General features: G+C 35.3%; 1 protein-coding gene across 5 annotated transcripts in view; it reads left to right on the top strand.

The window, feature by feature from the left end:
• LOC115209276 (high-affinity choline transporter 1) overlaps positions 1 to 17,167 on the top strand; it is a 189,880-nt gene extending 172,713 nt beyond the window's left edge. For all 5 annotated transcript variants that reach the window (XM_036501302.1, XM_036501300.1, XM_036501299.1 and 2 more), the window contains exons 4-10: positions 2,885 to 2,992; positions 5,728 to 5,883; positions 8,229 to 8,377; positions 9,684 to 9,836; positions 11,836 to 11,965; positions 14,187 to 14,398; positions 16,420 to 17,167. In XM_036501302.1, coding sequence (XP_036357195.1) covers positions 2,885 to 2,992; positions 5,728 to 5,883; positions 8,229 to 8,377; positions 9,684 to 9,836; positions 11,836 to 11,965; positions 14,187 to 14,398; positions 16,420 to 17,049 — 1,538 coding nt within the window. In that variant the 3' untranslated portion in view covers positions 17,050 to 17,167. The remainder of the gene's footprint in view (positions 1 to 2,884; positions 2,993 to 5,727; positions 5,884 to 8,228; positions 8,378 to 9,683; positions 9,837 to 11,835; positions 11,966 to 14,186; positions 14,399 to 16,419) is intronic.
• The last annotated feature ends 180 nt before the right edge of the window (positions 17,168 to 17,347 follow it).

The following is a 17,347-nucleotide window of genomic DNA, read 5'->3' as shown; positions in this document are numbered from 1 at the left end:
AATAATAAAAGATTTGCCTCTTTGGCACCTCCTTGGAATGGCCAGAATCATCAGGAAAGTATTAAATGGCTGAAAAGAACGGATAGCATGGTACTGTGGGCTGCAGGTAGCAAGCCCACTATGCACGTAAGACAACAGGAGTTCCAACAAAACCTGTGATAAAAATAAATAATAATAATGATGATAACAACAACAATGACAACTAAGAGTACATAATGCTTTTTAAGTACCAATGGTTCAGTTCAAATTGAAGGCATTGAGCAAATGAGAGATAAATTTTCCTTGATAAAATATTAGTCTATCATAAATGAAATTCTCAAAATATCTTGCACCTATTCCCAACATTTGAGTGAACTAAGATATAATATATATTAATGGAGTTATTTTGATTCATAAAATTTCTTGGATTACCACATCAAATATGATTGTACACACTTTACTATTAAGCTTTCAAGCAGCAGGTGGACCTGGGTATTTTTCTGTAAGCATTCTTATAAGTTATTATGCTACTCAATGTTTATTTAGGAAAAAAACCTAAGTGTCTCTAGTCATTCTAAAGTCTAACAAATATCAATAATCGATATTTCACTAATGAGATCTAATGAAAAGCTGAAAGTTGTCCAGAGTTGTCATTGTACAACCAAAGAAGAGATCTCCTCTCAATTTTAATTATATTTTCAGTCGCTATCTTCCCTGCTTCTGCATGACCAAACTTTGGAATTTAGATAAGGATCTATTCTGAACGCTAAGAATATAATTTGAATTAATGAACACTGTTTGGTTTACAACATCAAATATATTAACACCCACTTTATTATATGAAGTTTACATGCTGCAGGCTTCCCTGGATATTTTTCCTCATTCTAATACTCGAGGGAATACTTGCAGGGAACTTGAAATATTAGTAATGATTTTGGTGGCAGTGGTGGCGACTATGATGAAGGCATTATTGATGTTGATGGTAATGGTAGTTAAAAAACAGTTCTGCCAATCAACACCACTAAATCAAAACAGTACCAGTTATCCATCCAAAGGATTAGAAGTTTGTTTTCTGTCAGAATTCATAGTACCTGTGGGGTTGTATGAAGACACAGATGGAATCTATTTGGATTTTTGACAAACAATATTTTTATTCTTTTTGTATACACACAAATATAAAAACGACTAATGTCATTACTATATTAATTGTGGAAAGAGTTTTGAATGTTATTGTTCTTGATGTAGCTAAAGTGTGGTTAGCTGTTTGCTGTGCTACTGACTTCTAATGTCATTTGTCTTACCAACTGTTCAATGCCTTTATGTTTCTACTGTTTCTGTAAATCATCTCCTATGGTGTCTTAATGCTCTCTGCCAAGTAGTTAAAACTACTGAATATACACTGATGGAATTGTTGCTAGAACCAGTTCTAGGGGAAGTCAGGATTGGTTAAATTTTTTTATAACATGGGTTATTCTAGCAAATCACAACCATCAGGTGATTGCTGAATATTCTCACAACAGGTTAAACATTGCCTCTCAATGGTGTAATCCACCTAGATGTATGTAAGTACCAAAGGTTGCTAGTTCAATATTTAAAGAATCATCACAAGTGTTTTATTTTCTTGACACTGTTGACCGCAGGCCTTCCTGTGATATTGGACTGTAATAGAAACACTGATAATATAGTTCCCCATAGAATTCTCTTACTGGAATTTCTGAGTGAACACAAAAATGAAATTAGGAATTTTCTCTCTGCAGAGATTTCTTAGCAAAAGTTAAGCTAGATATTTCCTTTCTTTCATTCATCCAGAAGCAGGAATTTGTTGGGGAGAGAGTATAGCTGAATGGTTTAAGAAATTTTCTTTATAATCATGGTGAGTTAAATTTAATCCCACTGTGAAGCTAATTGTGTTAGAAAAATTTCTAACTGTAGGCTTTGGTCAATTCAAAGGGAAGGTGTGCAGCCTTGTCGTTAGGGTGTTGCACTCATGATCATTATTATGTGATTTCAATTGCTACTCCAGGCAGCGCATTGTGTTCTTATTTCTTTACTGCCCACAAGAGGCTATACACAGAGGTGACAAACAAGGGCAGACAAATGGATTAGGTTGATTATATTGACCCCAGTGCATAACTGGTACTTATTTAATCGACTCTGAAAGGATAAAAGGCGAAGACAACCTCAGCGGAATTTGAACTCGGAACATAGAAGCAGATGAAATAACGCTAAGCATTTCGCCTGGCGTGCTAACGTTCCTGCCAGCTCGCCACCTTTTGTGTTCTTGAGGAAAAACACTTCATTTCATATTGCTCCAGAACGCTCCAGCATAAATAAGTTCCAGTAAAAGCTGAGAAGTTAACTGTATGACAGACAAACAACCCACTGGGGTGGGGGAGGGAATCTCAGTCACTAAGAAAACTGGGTTTAAGCTCTGACCGTATGAGTCCTAGGGCATAAGATGACAGATATGGACAATACAAGCTTTTTCAGTGAAATTAAAAATTGTGTGGAAGCTCATCAGAAGGACCACATCTGTAATTCAAAGAGCTAGCCTTGCCCCATATGGTGTTACATTGATTCTGCTTTAGCATTGTCCAGTGTAGAAGTGTTTGTGTAGTTCTCTGTCACTTACATTTTGATACCATGAAATCCATGAGAGATTCATCTGATTGAATTCACTACATTTCATTCTTGGTAATTATTTTCTCAATTTTGGGAGAAATAAAGTTAAAATTTAGAAACTAAATACTGCAAGCCATTTAGTGAAGAGTTCTATTTATTTTAGTCTTTTGATTGTTTGCCACCTGAGACAATAATAACAATGTTTTAACTTTCCTTCATAATACACATACCATACACAATCCAATGCTAATCTTTCCATGCATGGTTTGATTTTGTTTTACAGCAACATGGGTTGGAGGTGCCTACATCAATGGAACAGCTGAAATTATCGTTCGTGATGGATTATTCTGGTGCCAGGCACCTATTGGATATGCCCTGAGTCTTATATTTGGTAAGTAAGATTTTAATTAAGATTTTTCGACTTTCAACTAAGATTACTAAACTATGATCACACAATCATCATATGAGGAAGAAGTTGTTCTCTTGTGACATACACAACAGTGACTAGCATATTTACACTTGAATCATTCAGAAAACATTAAGAATAAGTATGAAAATCATTGTTTCAGATCTTTCTTCATTGTTTTGCATAATTTTTTCCCATACTAACATGAATACAGTGGAAAAGTTTGGGATTGTCGCGTAGTTGCAACTATTCAAGAGGAACATTAATCCTGTTGATTTTGCTGGGCTTAAAGGGCCTGTTGGGGTTCATGAAGGCACAACCTTTTCCATTAGACCAAACTAATGAAAGATACATACATAATGTGTATGTTTGTGCGTGTGTGTGTGTGTGTGTGTGTGTGTGTGTGTGTGTGTGTGTGCATGAGTGTATGTGTATTTGTACCCTTCTCAGGACCACACCACAATGGCTACTGTAGTAAGTTTTAAATTCATGCCTACATTATGATTAGTAGTTCAGTACATTAGTCTCATGGCCATTGTGACTCATTCAAAGATAAATTTACACATGTATTACTACATGGAAAAAGGATCCCTTTGTGATAAGGGATTCTCTTTCCATGTAGTAAGCAGATTGTATGAAATATTTTAAAAGTCTAATGTTACATAATAAAAACAGGAGCTTTGAATGTATAGGGCCTGTAGAAGCTGGAGTGAAATGTGACAAGCTTGATCCAGTGTATAACATTGATCTTTACTAATTTCTGTTATTTATCCTTCATATTAAATGAGGGTCAGCTGAAAAGTTCATAGGCTGACAGAGATACTTTTATGTAATGTGACCATATGAGGTTTATTTTTCAACAAAGTCTCCCTTGCAACCCACACATTTCTGCCATTGGTGTTGCAATGCTTGGACCAGGAGAATGGTGGTGGGGATCAACCAGTTCAAAGCCACAGTCACATACAATAACCATTGATAACAAGGTTTTGTCTGCTGGAGCATTGTCCTGATGAAACAGGATCCCTTTATGCAGTTTTTCTGGGCATTTGGTCTTGATAACCTTTCATAACTGCCTCAGCAACTTGGTATAGTACTCTCCATAGATGATGTGGCCTTTTTGAAGATGTCAATAAACACATGCACATACACACACATATACAGGCATAAAACACACTCAAATATATAATACACATACACACACACACAAGCAGTAGAGGAATTGCTATAAACAAAGCAACCACACACACACATACACACACACGAATATATTGCATGTTGTTGACATCATAAAAATTTATAAACTTTCAAGAGAATGTAAAAAATTCTTTTGGGGAATATCTTGAAGCACACACATAAAGCTATAAATGATAATATGTGTATATTTCAAAATATTCCAAAAATAAGGAATGTACATATTTATATATAAATAGATAGATAGATAGATAGATAGATAGACAGACAGACAGACCGACAGACAGACAGACAGACCGACAGACAGACAGACAGACAGATGGATATAGATATACACATATACATACATGTACACATATATACGTACATGTATATATATTTATGTGCCTGCATACATACATATTTGCATACAAAGATTGTAGCAGTAATCAAACAGGGAAATACTTACCATGTGGAAATTACTAAATGTACACCATGGAGGTGAAAGAACCCAGAGTTAGCTATCTAAGACCATGGAACTATCAAGAAAAGTTCCAGTGGACTTTCAAACTGAACCAAGACCTATAGTTCCACAGAGAGGCTAGTGAATATCCCACGATAAGCTATATGAAGAGACTTAAAGAATATGGGGATAAGAAATACCCAACGTCCTCAAATTTTTCAGAGAAATAATTACACCAACAAGTTACATTTGTTGAAAAAACATCTGCTACTTATATGTACATAGTCATGTTTGATTTGTTAGGTGTTAAAATATGAAAGAGAATACTCAGTTATCAATGTCTGTTGCAAAGTATGTATTTATAAGTAATATTTTATGAAATTCTAAGGCAGCAAGCTGGCAGAATCATTAGCATGATGGGAAAAATGCTTAGTAGCATTTTATCCATCTTCATATTCTAAGTTCAAATTCTGCCTCGGTTAACTTACCTTTTCATCTTTTGGGGATCAATAAAATGAGTACAAGTTGATTTTGGGAGTTGATGTAATCGACTTTAGTCTTTCCCCAGAATAGTTGGCCTTGTGCCGAAATTAGAAACCAATATTTTATGAAATTCTAAATTATATACTGCAGCAACTTGACCTTTAAATGATGTGTTTACATTAAGTATGTTACATAGATGGCTACATATATATCTATATATAAATATCTAAACATGCACACTCAGAGATACACACATGCATGCATGCACACACACACGCATGCACACACACACACACACACACACACACACACACACACACACACACACATTATCTGAAAAGATTAGTATTAAATATCCATCACAGCTGATCTTACCAATCGATTTCACGTACAGAATACAATGGAGTGTTAGGTGAAAATCTGATTATATAACTTTACGCTCATCAGAGTTAGCCGATATGGAAGAGAATATGGCGACTGCTCATATTAGAACTAAGAAAAGCTGTTGCGCGCGCGTGTGTGTGTGTGTACAGATGTGTGTTTATTATGCACAAGTACATCATCTAAACATATATTTGTATAAATTTATGTACATATTTTTCAGGTGGTCTTTTCTTTGCTGAAAAAATGCGTACACAGGGTTACGTTACCATGTTAGATCCTTTCCAGATTAAATATGGTGAGCGAATGGGTGGTTTGTTGTATTTGCCAGCCCTTCTTGGAGAAGTGTTTTGGTCAGCTGCAGTACTTTCAGCTCTTGGTATGTATAATCATTATATATATATATATATATATATATATATACATTAATTTTAAAAAGTATGAATTAAAATAAATATTTATTGGATTGTCAGATAAATTAATTCATTTTTTTTGTTTCTCATTTATTATAAACCTTATTTTTCATCAACTATTTTAAGAAATCAGTCAAAAATATATTCTCCTTCATTATTCATTACTTCTTGCCAACATTCCACAAGTTTGTCAATGCCTTGATGGTAGAAATCACCAGGTGTTGATTCAAAGAATTTATCATGTCACGTTTCCTGCTCTACATTGTTATTGAATGAAATGTCTCACATACTGTTGGAGCACAACCAAAACAGATGATAATATGAAGGTACCATTATCAGGAGAATATACGACTTTCAAACAGAGCTCTTGAATAGTGTCCATGATCAAATTAGTGTCATGGAGGCAAGTGTTGCCATGTTGAAGAAGCACACTGGTTGTCTTTTGGGTTGTTTCTGATGGATTGCCTCATTGAACCAGTGTATATGTTGAATATGAAGTTCTGCATGGATTGTAATGCATTTCATAGGAGATTAGCTCCTTCCTCTCCCACCAAATGCTGATCATTGTCTTATTTGGACACAACTCTGTCTTGGAATTTGGCCATTTATTCCTCTGCATTGTATTGACATAAAAATATCATTTATCATCATCAGTGATAATGTAGTATAAATACTGTGTCCACAAGTAGCCTGGTGTCAAGCAAGCAAACTGGTGGCAATAGAGGAACACTGGAGTTTTCCTCTTTTATTCAGAGCATGTGGCACCTATGCACTGAGTTTTTGAACTTTATTCATCAGGTGATAATGCTATCATGAGAACATCTCATCTTCTGGGTCAATTCCCTAGTGAACTGGTGTAGATCTTCAAGGATGAGCTTATTCATTGAACTGAACAGGTCAACTGGAATGAGAGAGAGCCTGTGAACAGTGGTGGATCTACCACAAAACTAATGAAGCTTAAGCAACTTAATTTTTTCATTCCCGCTATGAATTAGTAGCAAAAGGTTTATGTGAATATATCACCTCAGATTATTCTGATGTTTCCAAGCACATTGTTACAAAGAAATTTGCAGATGGAACAAGTGATAGAGCTTCTTTGAAAGGGATGGAAAATTTAGGATAGAAGTTCTAAATCAAGTCTCTGAATGCTTGATAATCCAGGTAAGCAAGGATGGACCCATATGAGCAGATTGTGAAAAGCTTCAAGTTTCTCTCAGAATTGATGAACAATTCAGAATTTGATGAGAACAGTATCAAACTTATAATATCACATTATAAGTCTCTTCATTCCATTGCCCCACAAGGGCTCAACTCCCCTCCCCTCACCTCTTCATCTGACTCCCCTCCTCTCCTCTCTTCATCTCACACCTACTTCCTCTCTTCACTCCTACCCACCTCTCCTCTCCTCTCTTGCCCTGACATCTACCTCCTCTCTTCAGTCCCACCCACCTTCTCCCTTCATTGATACCCTTCCATCCCACCCCACCCCCAACCCTAACCCACTCCCACATACCCCACCCTACCTCCACATTCTCACCCCAAATCCAAACCCATACCCTACCCTCACATCCCTACACCTCACCCTCGCATCCCCACACCCCACCCTCGCACCCCCACATCCCAACACCACATCACACCACCCCCACACACTAGCACTGATCACTTTCCAGCACCCACACCATTATCCACACACCCACACATTACAGATGCACACACACACACACATCCACATATCAAAGTCATCAGCCCCTATCCACATGCTCACACTTACACACTCTCACATACACATGCACACACATCTTCATTTTGGGATCACCAATACTTTATTATCTCCCCTTCTTCCTAGCTCTCCTGTCTAACTACCTTTGTCCAGCCAGCCGCCATGATTAATCGCTAGCCACTAAACCTTTTTTTTATTTTCTCTGTTTATTTCCTCATGTTCCTTTCTGTTGAAGAGCATAGGCTTGAAACATAAAAGACTTTCTCACCCTCCTGAGTGTTAAACTAATACACCTGTTTGTTGTTTATACACCTGTCTTCATCTTTTGTTTTTGTAAATTTCAACTATATATATATATATATATGCAAATGCATGTATGTGAGTGTATTGTATATGCAATCATGAATGTATATTCCATACTCTAAACATATATCATAATTTCAAATGTTGTAAATAAATCTGTAAAATAGAAATGTATTTCTAGTTATTCCTTCAAGATCAAATGATAAAAATTTTTTTTTCAAAACGAAAGAAGAATTAAGTTATTAGAGACATTACATATAATATTTTTGTTCCTTCTTTTTACTTCAGGTGCCACTTTGGCAGTAATTCTTGAGCTTGATACAAACATATCCATCATTGTCTCAGCTTGTATTGCCATATTCTACACACTTTTTGGTGGACTCTATTCAGTCGCCTATACAGATGTGCTCCAACTGTTTTTCATCTTTTTGGGCCTGGTAAGTGAACATATGATTCTTTTGATTACTGAGTTTATTCCTTTTATCATTATTTGGTTTTTATTCACTGGGTTATGGTCATGCTAGAGCCATAATTCAGTGATTGCTTTTAAAGGTTTTGAGTCATTATGTTGATTTCAGTATTTAATTCGATGTTCATTTTATTGTTCTCTCTTCCTCAAATGGCTGAATCTACCTTTGAGTCTGAATTATATCCTCCATTCCAGAAGCTGCCTCTCTTTAAGGAAGAAATATCTTCTAATTTGAGATGCAATGAGATTGCACACAGTATCACTATTTTCTTTAACAGATCAGTCAGGGTGGGAAGATTAGGAACAATAGCTCTGTTCAGGGCTTCTTAAATAGTTGGAGGAAAGGAAGAAGTCATTATCAGACTTTATTATAAAACTTGCTTCAAATGCCTGTAACAAAGTGGACTCCACTAAAGGCAACCAAAAGCTAAGCAATGGTATTATAATATTATAATTAGTTATAATATTGAATCAGCAATTCAAACTAGATACTTACAGCACCTGAGTTTCTCAAGTACTCATTTAAGTACTGGGTATGTAGGTATTTTGAAAACACCTCACAGAATAATGACCATGCCCTGCATAGTTATGGGTTGCTGTTTGGCAAGGTATAGCACCCATTTGGCCAGCCTGCCAGGGATACAATGTCATTGGATCGCAACATGGCAGATTGTGAAGAAATAGCAGAATCCAACTGAGCCAACAGTGCTTCTTACATTGATACTGAGCAGAGGAATTGGATGGCAACAGAAAATTATAGGAATCTGCAAAAGCAGCCAAAAAAAAACATACTTAACTTTGATGATCGGATGAGAACTGATGTTTTCTGTATGATATGGCTGTGTGCTTCTTTGTTTGGAGAATACATCAGTTTATGGTTAAGGTATCAGATTGAAATGTCTCACTGTATCTATTCCAGTTTCTTGTGCAAGTATCCATGAACTTCTAGACAGATGTTTCCGTTGATTTATCTGAAAGATATAGTGGTTTCAAATTTTGGTAAAAAGGCCAGCAATTGACTGATTCTTATTTTATCGACCCTGAAAGGGTGAAAGTCAAAGCTAACCTTGGTGAAATTTGAACTTAGAATGTAAAGCCAGGTTAAATGTTTCTAAGGATTTTGTCTTGTATGTTACTGATTCTGCCAGCTCACCACCTTATCTGGAAGATATATTTAAAAAAAAAAATACAGAAGAGTTTAGGACTTAACACCAAGACCTTTCTTTTAAAGAGATGACAGAAATAGCTAATTAAAATTTGTCTCTTTTTTACAGTGGATTTCTCTTCCTTTTGCCATGACCCATAAAGCAGCTCACAACATTGCAATTAATGCCACAACTAACTGGATTAAAGGTGTTGATGCCAAATATATTGGCAGTTATACTGACAGCTATCTCTTACTGATATTTGGAGGAATTCCTTGGCAGGTAAGATAACTTCTATTTTCATTTTAATTATACATTTATATTTTTTTTTATTTTCACTGCAAAAAAATAAAATTTTGAATAATAGCATTTTTTTACCAGACACTTATAAATAATATCACCTTAACAGACATTTGTGAATAAGAGCATCTTTATCATATATTTGTAAATACTAGCACATTATCAGACATTTGTGAATGATGGTGCTTTGTCAAATATAACAGCACCTTATCAGACACAGTCCCATCATAGTTATTTGTGAATAATACTGCTTTATCAAACAATTATATTTCAAAAAGATATCCAATGGTTCTCTGCGTGTTTTACCAGTGCAAATGACTGAAAATATTTGACCACTTGTACTTTATTTAACATAGATACTTTTCCTCTGCTGTTTCCTGTGCAAGCATGAGGCAATAGATGCAATAATAGTTTTTACTCCAAGCAAAACTTAAACCACAAACTTTGTCAAAAATATTTTCAATAATATATTGGGTTGGCAAGAAAGCAATTTCATTTTCTGCAATGTTATGATTTTTTTCCTTCTGATATTTGATAGCTGTTACTTTTAGTCTACTTTAGAAGTATATTGTGTGTAATTTTTATTTCAGTGTTAATTATAACATGGAATGCAAAAACGATCATTTTCGCCATATTTTGCTTTTTTATTTCCATAAAGACAAAAAAGCTGCTGAGGCTCACAAAGAGATATGTGAAGTTTATGGTGTTGATTGCTTAACAGAACACACATGTCAGAAATAGATTAAAAAATCCCGTTCTGGCGATTTTTCACTCAAAGATGACCAAAGTTCTGGTCAACCTACTGAAGTTGATGATGACCGAATCAAAGCCGTAATTGAATCTGATTGTCATAACTGTGTAAGAGATTACAGAGAGGTTAAATGTATCACACACAACAACTGAAAATCACTTAAAATGTCTTGGACTCGTTAAGAAGGTCAATATATGGGTTCCACATAAATTGAAAGAGGTTCACTTAACACGAATCAATATTTGTGATATGCATCCCAAATGCAATGAAATCAACTTTCTTTTTTAAATGCATCATCGCTGGTAATAAAAAAATGGATTGTCTACAATAACATCAATCAAAAACGATCATATTCCAAGTGTAGTGGACCAGCACAAACCAGATTGAAAGCTGAATTGCATCAAAAAAGGTCATGCTGTCAATTTTGGTGGGATTACAAAGGTTTTGTGTATTTTGAACTGCTTCCAAGGAACCAAATGATCAATTCAGATATTTACTATCAACAACTAATGAAACTGGAGGAAGCAATCAAAGAAAAATAGGCTGAATAGGCAAATCAGGGCAAATCAGGAAGGAATTGTGTTCCTCCGTGACAATGCTAGATCACATGCATCTTTGCTAACTCATGAAAAATTATTGGAGCTTGGTTGGGAAGTGATGTCACATCTATCTTATAGCTCCCAGATTACCATTTATTTCGAAGTTTGTAAAATTCTTTGAATGGTAAAACTTTGAATAATGATGATGACCTGAAACCACACTTGCTTCAGTTTTTTTGATAATGAGGACAAGAAGTTCTATGTGTGTGGAATCAAGAAGTTGCCAGAAAGATGGTGAAAGTTCATCAAACAAAATGGAAAATATATAATTGATTAAAGTTCATTCTTTGTAAGAAGAAAAATGACTTTTATTTCACACTAAAAAATCGAAATTACTTTCTTGCCAACCCAATATAACAGTATGACTTAACATTCTCTCAGTTAGTATTGTCCAAGCTTTGATTCTAGCTTGAAGTCAATCATTGAACACCGTTTGTTTTTATAATTTTAACAAGAAAATACATTCTCTGCCTCTCCTTCACTCTCTCTCTCTCTTTCTCTTAGTTTTTATCTTGTTTATATTATTGATAAAGTGATCATAAATGTTTTTTAAAAAAACTTGAATGAAAAAATCTTACCTTCTTCATGAAACTTACTGTAATTAACATCTATTTACCTTCTTGTTTTCCAGGCTTATTTCCAACGTGTACTATCATCCAAGTCAGCATTTAAAGCAAAAATGCTGTCATATATTGCAGCTTTTGGATGCATCATTATGGCTCTCCCTGCTATCCTCTTTGGTGCTGTTGCTGCCTCCACAGGTAAAACAAATGTTTCACAAAGTTGCACAAAGGAACGTTTTAATATATTAATGTTATCTAATAAAACATACCTTTTATGTATTTGTTTTTACAAAATTCTTGATGAAAAATCGTGTGTTGAAACAGATATTGTTACATTTGGGGATGGTCACACATTCTGTGACCTCTTCAGTAACTCTCTATGCCATGTGTCTCCTCAGAATGTGTGACAGAAAAGAAACTAAAATAATAGTAATAAAGCTGAAGTGAAAGCCAAATTTGTAGTATGCATGTTTAATTGGTAAAATATGCCCATCCCCAAATATAATAATATCTTTTATATTACATCATAATGTCTTTAAATCTTTTCAACCAAGACAATCCTTAGCCAGGTCTGTTTTGAGGCGTAGGCATACTGGGCTGTTGTCCAGGGGCCTCATGGGTTTAGGGTCCTAATTCTGATCTATGTATGTTGTGGCTGCTGTCAATAAATAAACGTGATAGGGTTCATTTCATTGATTCAGGGTGGCTTTGTTCTGAACAAGTGTCATCAAAAACACATGAATTTCTTTCTCCTCTAAAAAGTCTGAAAGACTAAAAAGTCATTTAGAAAGTCCCTGAAACCCAGGACCATAGCGAGCATCTACTAGAATTAGCGGCTAAATCTCGTTCAAATTGTACTCTGTCATCTTAAAAAATGAAAGACATTAGATAATATCATTTTAGACAGAATGGATTGGAAGAATGTATTCTCCTACATTAATTGAGTGTTTTCTCTTACATATTTGTACTTATATATGTGTGTTACCTGCTGGGAAAAAGCACTACTCACCTAGCCTGTGCTTGTGCTATGTAAAAAGCACTAAGACCAATCTGCTGAGTGGTTGGCATTAGGAAGTGTATCCAGCTGTAAAAATCCTGCCAAAACAGTCACAGAAGTCTGGTGCAGGCTTCAACCTGGCCAGCTTATGCGGAACTGTCCCACCCATGCTAGCATGGAAGATGGACGTTAAATGATGATGATGATGATGATGATGATGTATCTGTAAAAAAGATGAAATGAGATAGCCTGTATATGAACGACTTTTAATTAGAGGTCTGCTTGATTAAGGCTGCCATGGGCTAAACAACAATTTGATTATGTGATATGTATAGAATATACATATCACATCTAATCCAAGAAGATTTGAATGGGAACAAGGAAGCTTACATTCAATAACTTTAAAACTGTTGACAATTTCTGACATTTAAACTTCCTTGTTATCAAAGTGATTTGAAGCTTCTTGCCCTTTCAGAACTATATCTATTTTTTGTCAACGATCATCTAAACACTGGCACTTAATTCTTGATAGGAGGAATATATTCTCCTACATTAATTGATTATTTTCTCTTACATGTTTGTACTTATATATATAAGTATGTCATCTGTTGGAAATAAGTTAGTGCAACTGCTGAGCTGAGGACATCTATTGAGACAGAAACACATGTCCACAGCTGTTTTTTTATGTCAATAGACAATCAGAATGCCTTTCTTTGATGGCATATCAATTTTGGAAATATTTTGATTCTTGAAATAATCTCCTATTCTTATTTGGAGGTAACTGCTTTACTTTCTCTCTAAGCAGAAATAATTTTAATGAATCAAAAATTTATGGTGTATGATACTTATTATAGCTTTATTAATCTTTGTTGCATAAATACATATATGTGTGTGTATGTATGTTTAATTTAGGTTCTTTTTGAGAGAGAGTTCAAGCCATTCACTAACAAAACAACAAAACTTTTAGTTAAGAAATATGTAAATATGCGGTTGAGTTGGTGCATTGGTTGAACTATAGATGCGTACACCCAAGTGTGTGCATCTATTCACATAAGAATCTCAGATGGAGAATTTTTGGAATGTTTTACAAATCTTCACTGTGCCACTAACAGATTGGATTAGGAGAATCTGCGTCAGATTTTTTTTTTTTTTTGCTCTTTTTCCATGAAACTGGGTATTTCTAGGTTTTGTGCAAATTTTATTGGTACATAGCCTAATGCACCTGTGATGATAGGTACAAATGAGAATTCATAGTCAGGGTACCAGAGCTGTAAGTTCCACATTAATTCACCATGTATGTATGTGTGCATGTGTATATGTATGTATGCATGCATACATGTATGTGTATGTGTGTTTATATATGCATGCATGTATGTATATGTCATGTTCTTAATGTCTTAAATATGTTTTCTTTCTTTTCAGACTGGAACCAGACTGAATACGGACAAGCTCCAGAAGGAAAGAACTTAAAACTTGTCTTGCCTCTCTGTTTGCAGTATATGTGTCCTGATTTCGTTTCATTTTTCGGTTTAGGAGCTATATCTGCTGCCGTCATGTCTTCAGCAGATTCTTCTATTCTTTCAGCAGCTTCCATGTTTGCTCGGAATGTATATAAGCTAATCTTTCGCCAAAAAGTAAGTAATTTTTTTGTATTGACTTCTTTCAGGTCTCTTAGTGTGTAAGGTTTATGGTTTGTAAGCTTAAAATTTGATGCTTGAATCTATTTTGTGTCTATGTACTTGATTCAATTTCATCTCATAAGACACTAGAGTTTGAGCCAACTGGCAGTAATGCTTACCAGTGAAATTCACAAAGAGAAGTTTGCAAGTTTAGGTCATTTGGTGTAGGAGTGGCTGTGTAGTAAGTAGCTTGCTTACCAACCACATGGTTCCAGGTTCAGTCCCACTGTGTGGCATCTTGGGCAAGTGTCATCTATTATAGCCCTGGGCCAACCAAAGCCTTGTGAGTGGATTTGGTAGATGGAAACTGAAAGAAGCCCGTCGTATATATGTATATATATGCGTGTGTGTGTGTATGTTTGTGTGTTTGTGTTTGTCACCCCAACATCACTTGACAACCAATGCTGGTGTGTTTACGTCCCTGTAACTTAGTGGTTCGGCAAAAGAGACCGATAGAATAAGTACTAGGCTTACAAAGAATAAGTCCTGGGGTCGATTTGCTCGACTAAAGGTGGTGCTCCAGCATGGTCACAGTCAAATGACTGAAACAAGTAAAAGAAAAAAAAGAGAATTTGTATGTTATGAGGAGAAAATAATATCAATGTTTCACAGGTGACTCATTCATAAGCAACTCTTTCACAAGTGACTTTTTCACAAGCAACTCTTTCTAAGGGAGAAAGAAATTTTTTCTCAGAAAGAATTTTAAAAAGTTTATTCTCCTCACAAAGCCCCATATCAGTTCTGATACATCAGCATCATCTTCCCATTGGATGGTCTGGCTCTTCATCAATTACAACAACACGAGTTCCAGTTGATTCAATCAACCAAACAGCCTGCTTGTGAAATTAGCATGCAAGTGGATGAGCACTTCACAAACATGTGTACCCATAACCTTTAGGAGACGACAATGCCTCTCTATCAGTCAAAAAGTCAAATGACAAAGAATAGTGTATTAGTTCATTCAATTTCCTACAATAATATATATAGTTTTATATATGTAAAGTAATTACTCTATTTTTTATAATTTTTTTGAAAAATAAGTGCATGCCTTCTGTAGAGCTTATGAAAAGGGCTCCATCTTCTTGGCATTGAAACTCCAAATGAGGCTGTCTCCAAAGGATTGATGTAGTTCTTAGTGAGATTCAGTGAGACACAGAATTGCAGGTACGATTCCTCTTTGCCAACTGAGTAGGCATGAAATAAAGTATCGTGGTCAAAAACACAATGCACTGCTAGGAATTGAACTCAAGACTTTATGACATTGAGCCAAATATCCTAATCACTAAACCATGTGCCTTCACATTCATTAGATACAAACTTTCCTAAATCGATGGTAAACCTTGTCAGTTTCAGTTTTAGGAATGTTATATGTAACAGTCTAGAATCATATCCAGGAATATATTTATATTCACTTTCTGCAAGATAAGGAGCAGAAACAACGAATATGTTAGCTACAGGTTGCGGGATGTCATAGAGTGAGTTTTTGACTATCATCCAGGAAATATACATAAAAATATTTTAAATTGCTTCCAAAACAGATCTCCAGGTTTGCTTTAGAAGCGATTTAGGATAACAATAAACAGTTTTAAGTGTTTTTATACAAAGCAGCAAGCAATACTAGCCCAGATTTTTGAACAGCACTTCAATGTGGGTATCATTTAGCAATTAATTAAACTGATATCTTTTCTAGCCATTAAGATGCAATTTTATCTATCTTATATCTGTGATTCCACCATTAGAGATAATCTGATTGTCTTCCTTCCTGCTACCTTTTTATTTACCATCAAAATTTTCTACTCCAAATTCCAGCAATTATTTCTGAGTGACATGGTCTTTAGTTTGAAGTAGAAATAGGTGTGACAGTCCTCTGACAGTTTTACTTTTAACTCTCTTAATGCAAATTGTTATATCTTGTGCTAAAATTTTATAACTATTCATCAGGTTTTTGTAAATGTTGTCCTTGTTTTCTTTTTCAGGCATCGGATCAAGAAATCCTTTGGGTGATGCGTGTAGCTATTTTTGGTGTTGGTGTTCTCGCAACTGCAATGGCATTAAAGGTGACATCGGTCTATGATCTTTGGTATCTTTGCTCCGATTTTGTCTACGTGATATTGTTCCCCCAACTTGTGACTGTTGTGTATTTAGAGTGGGCAAACACCTATGGATCGTTAGCTGGCTATATAGTTGGCATATTCATGCGCCTTTCAGGTGGGGAACCCACACTTTTTATTGAACCCATCATTTTTTATCCTTTCTATGATGAGGATGAACATCTTCAAATGTTTCCATTCAAAACCTTAGCCATGTTTCTTTCTCTTGGAACAATAGTGGGTGTTTCGTACGTATTCAAATACCTCTTTGAGAATGCCCATCTACCACGGCGCTATGACGTTTTCATGTGCATTGTCAACATACCAGATGAAGTTATTGCCCTCGCCATGAGAGAACCAGCGAATGAACTGACAGCAATCACACCAACACTAGAAATGAATGGTAAAATTAACCCAGCACTGAAGATATCACAAGAAGATCTGGGTGTTAAAGAGCATGTTAACTATGGATACATTGGAACAACATCAGATCCTACTCTTGGATCAAATGGTTAACCATATTGGAAGTTACATAGTCAATATACCCTGGTTTAGAACAAATGAACAAAAACCATTGCAATAACCCTCAAAACAAACCAGTGATGATGGCCAAGGTGGCAATGTCTTTGAAAACGATCAATGGCATTACTATAAACATGCTACTTTTTAGAAAAGGGAGACAGTCTTTTAAATATATGTTCAGAATATTGTTATCATTGTTGATGTTGTTGATAATACTGCTATGTTTATTTCTTTATTTAATAAAATGACATTGTTCTTTTTTGAATCAACCCACCGACAAAAGTAATATTAG

Source organism: Octopus sinensis, linkage group LG3, assembly GCF_006345805.1.
Source record: "Octopus sinensis linkage group LG3, ASM634580v1, whole genome shotgun sequence".
Lineage (NCBI taxonomy): Eukaryota > Metazoa > Mollusca > Cephalopoda > Octopoda > Octopodidae > Octopus > Octopus sinensis.
Note: the sequence above shows the minus strand (reverse complement) of the source record. Positions and strands in the feature narration are given on the sequence as shown.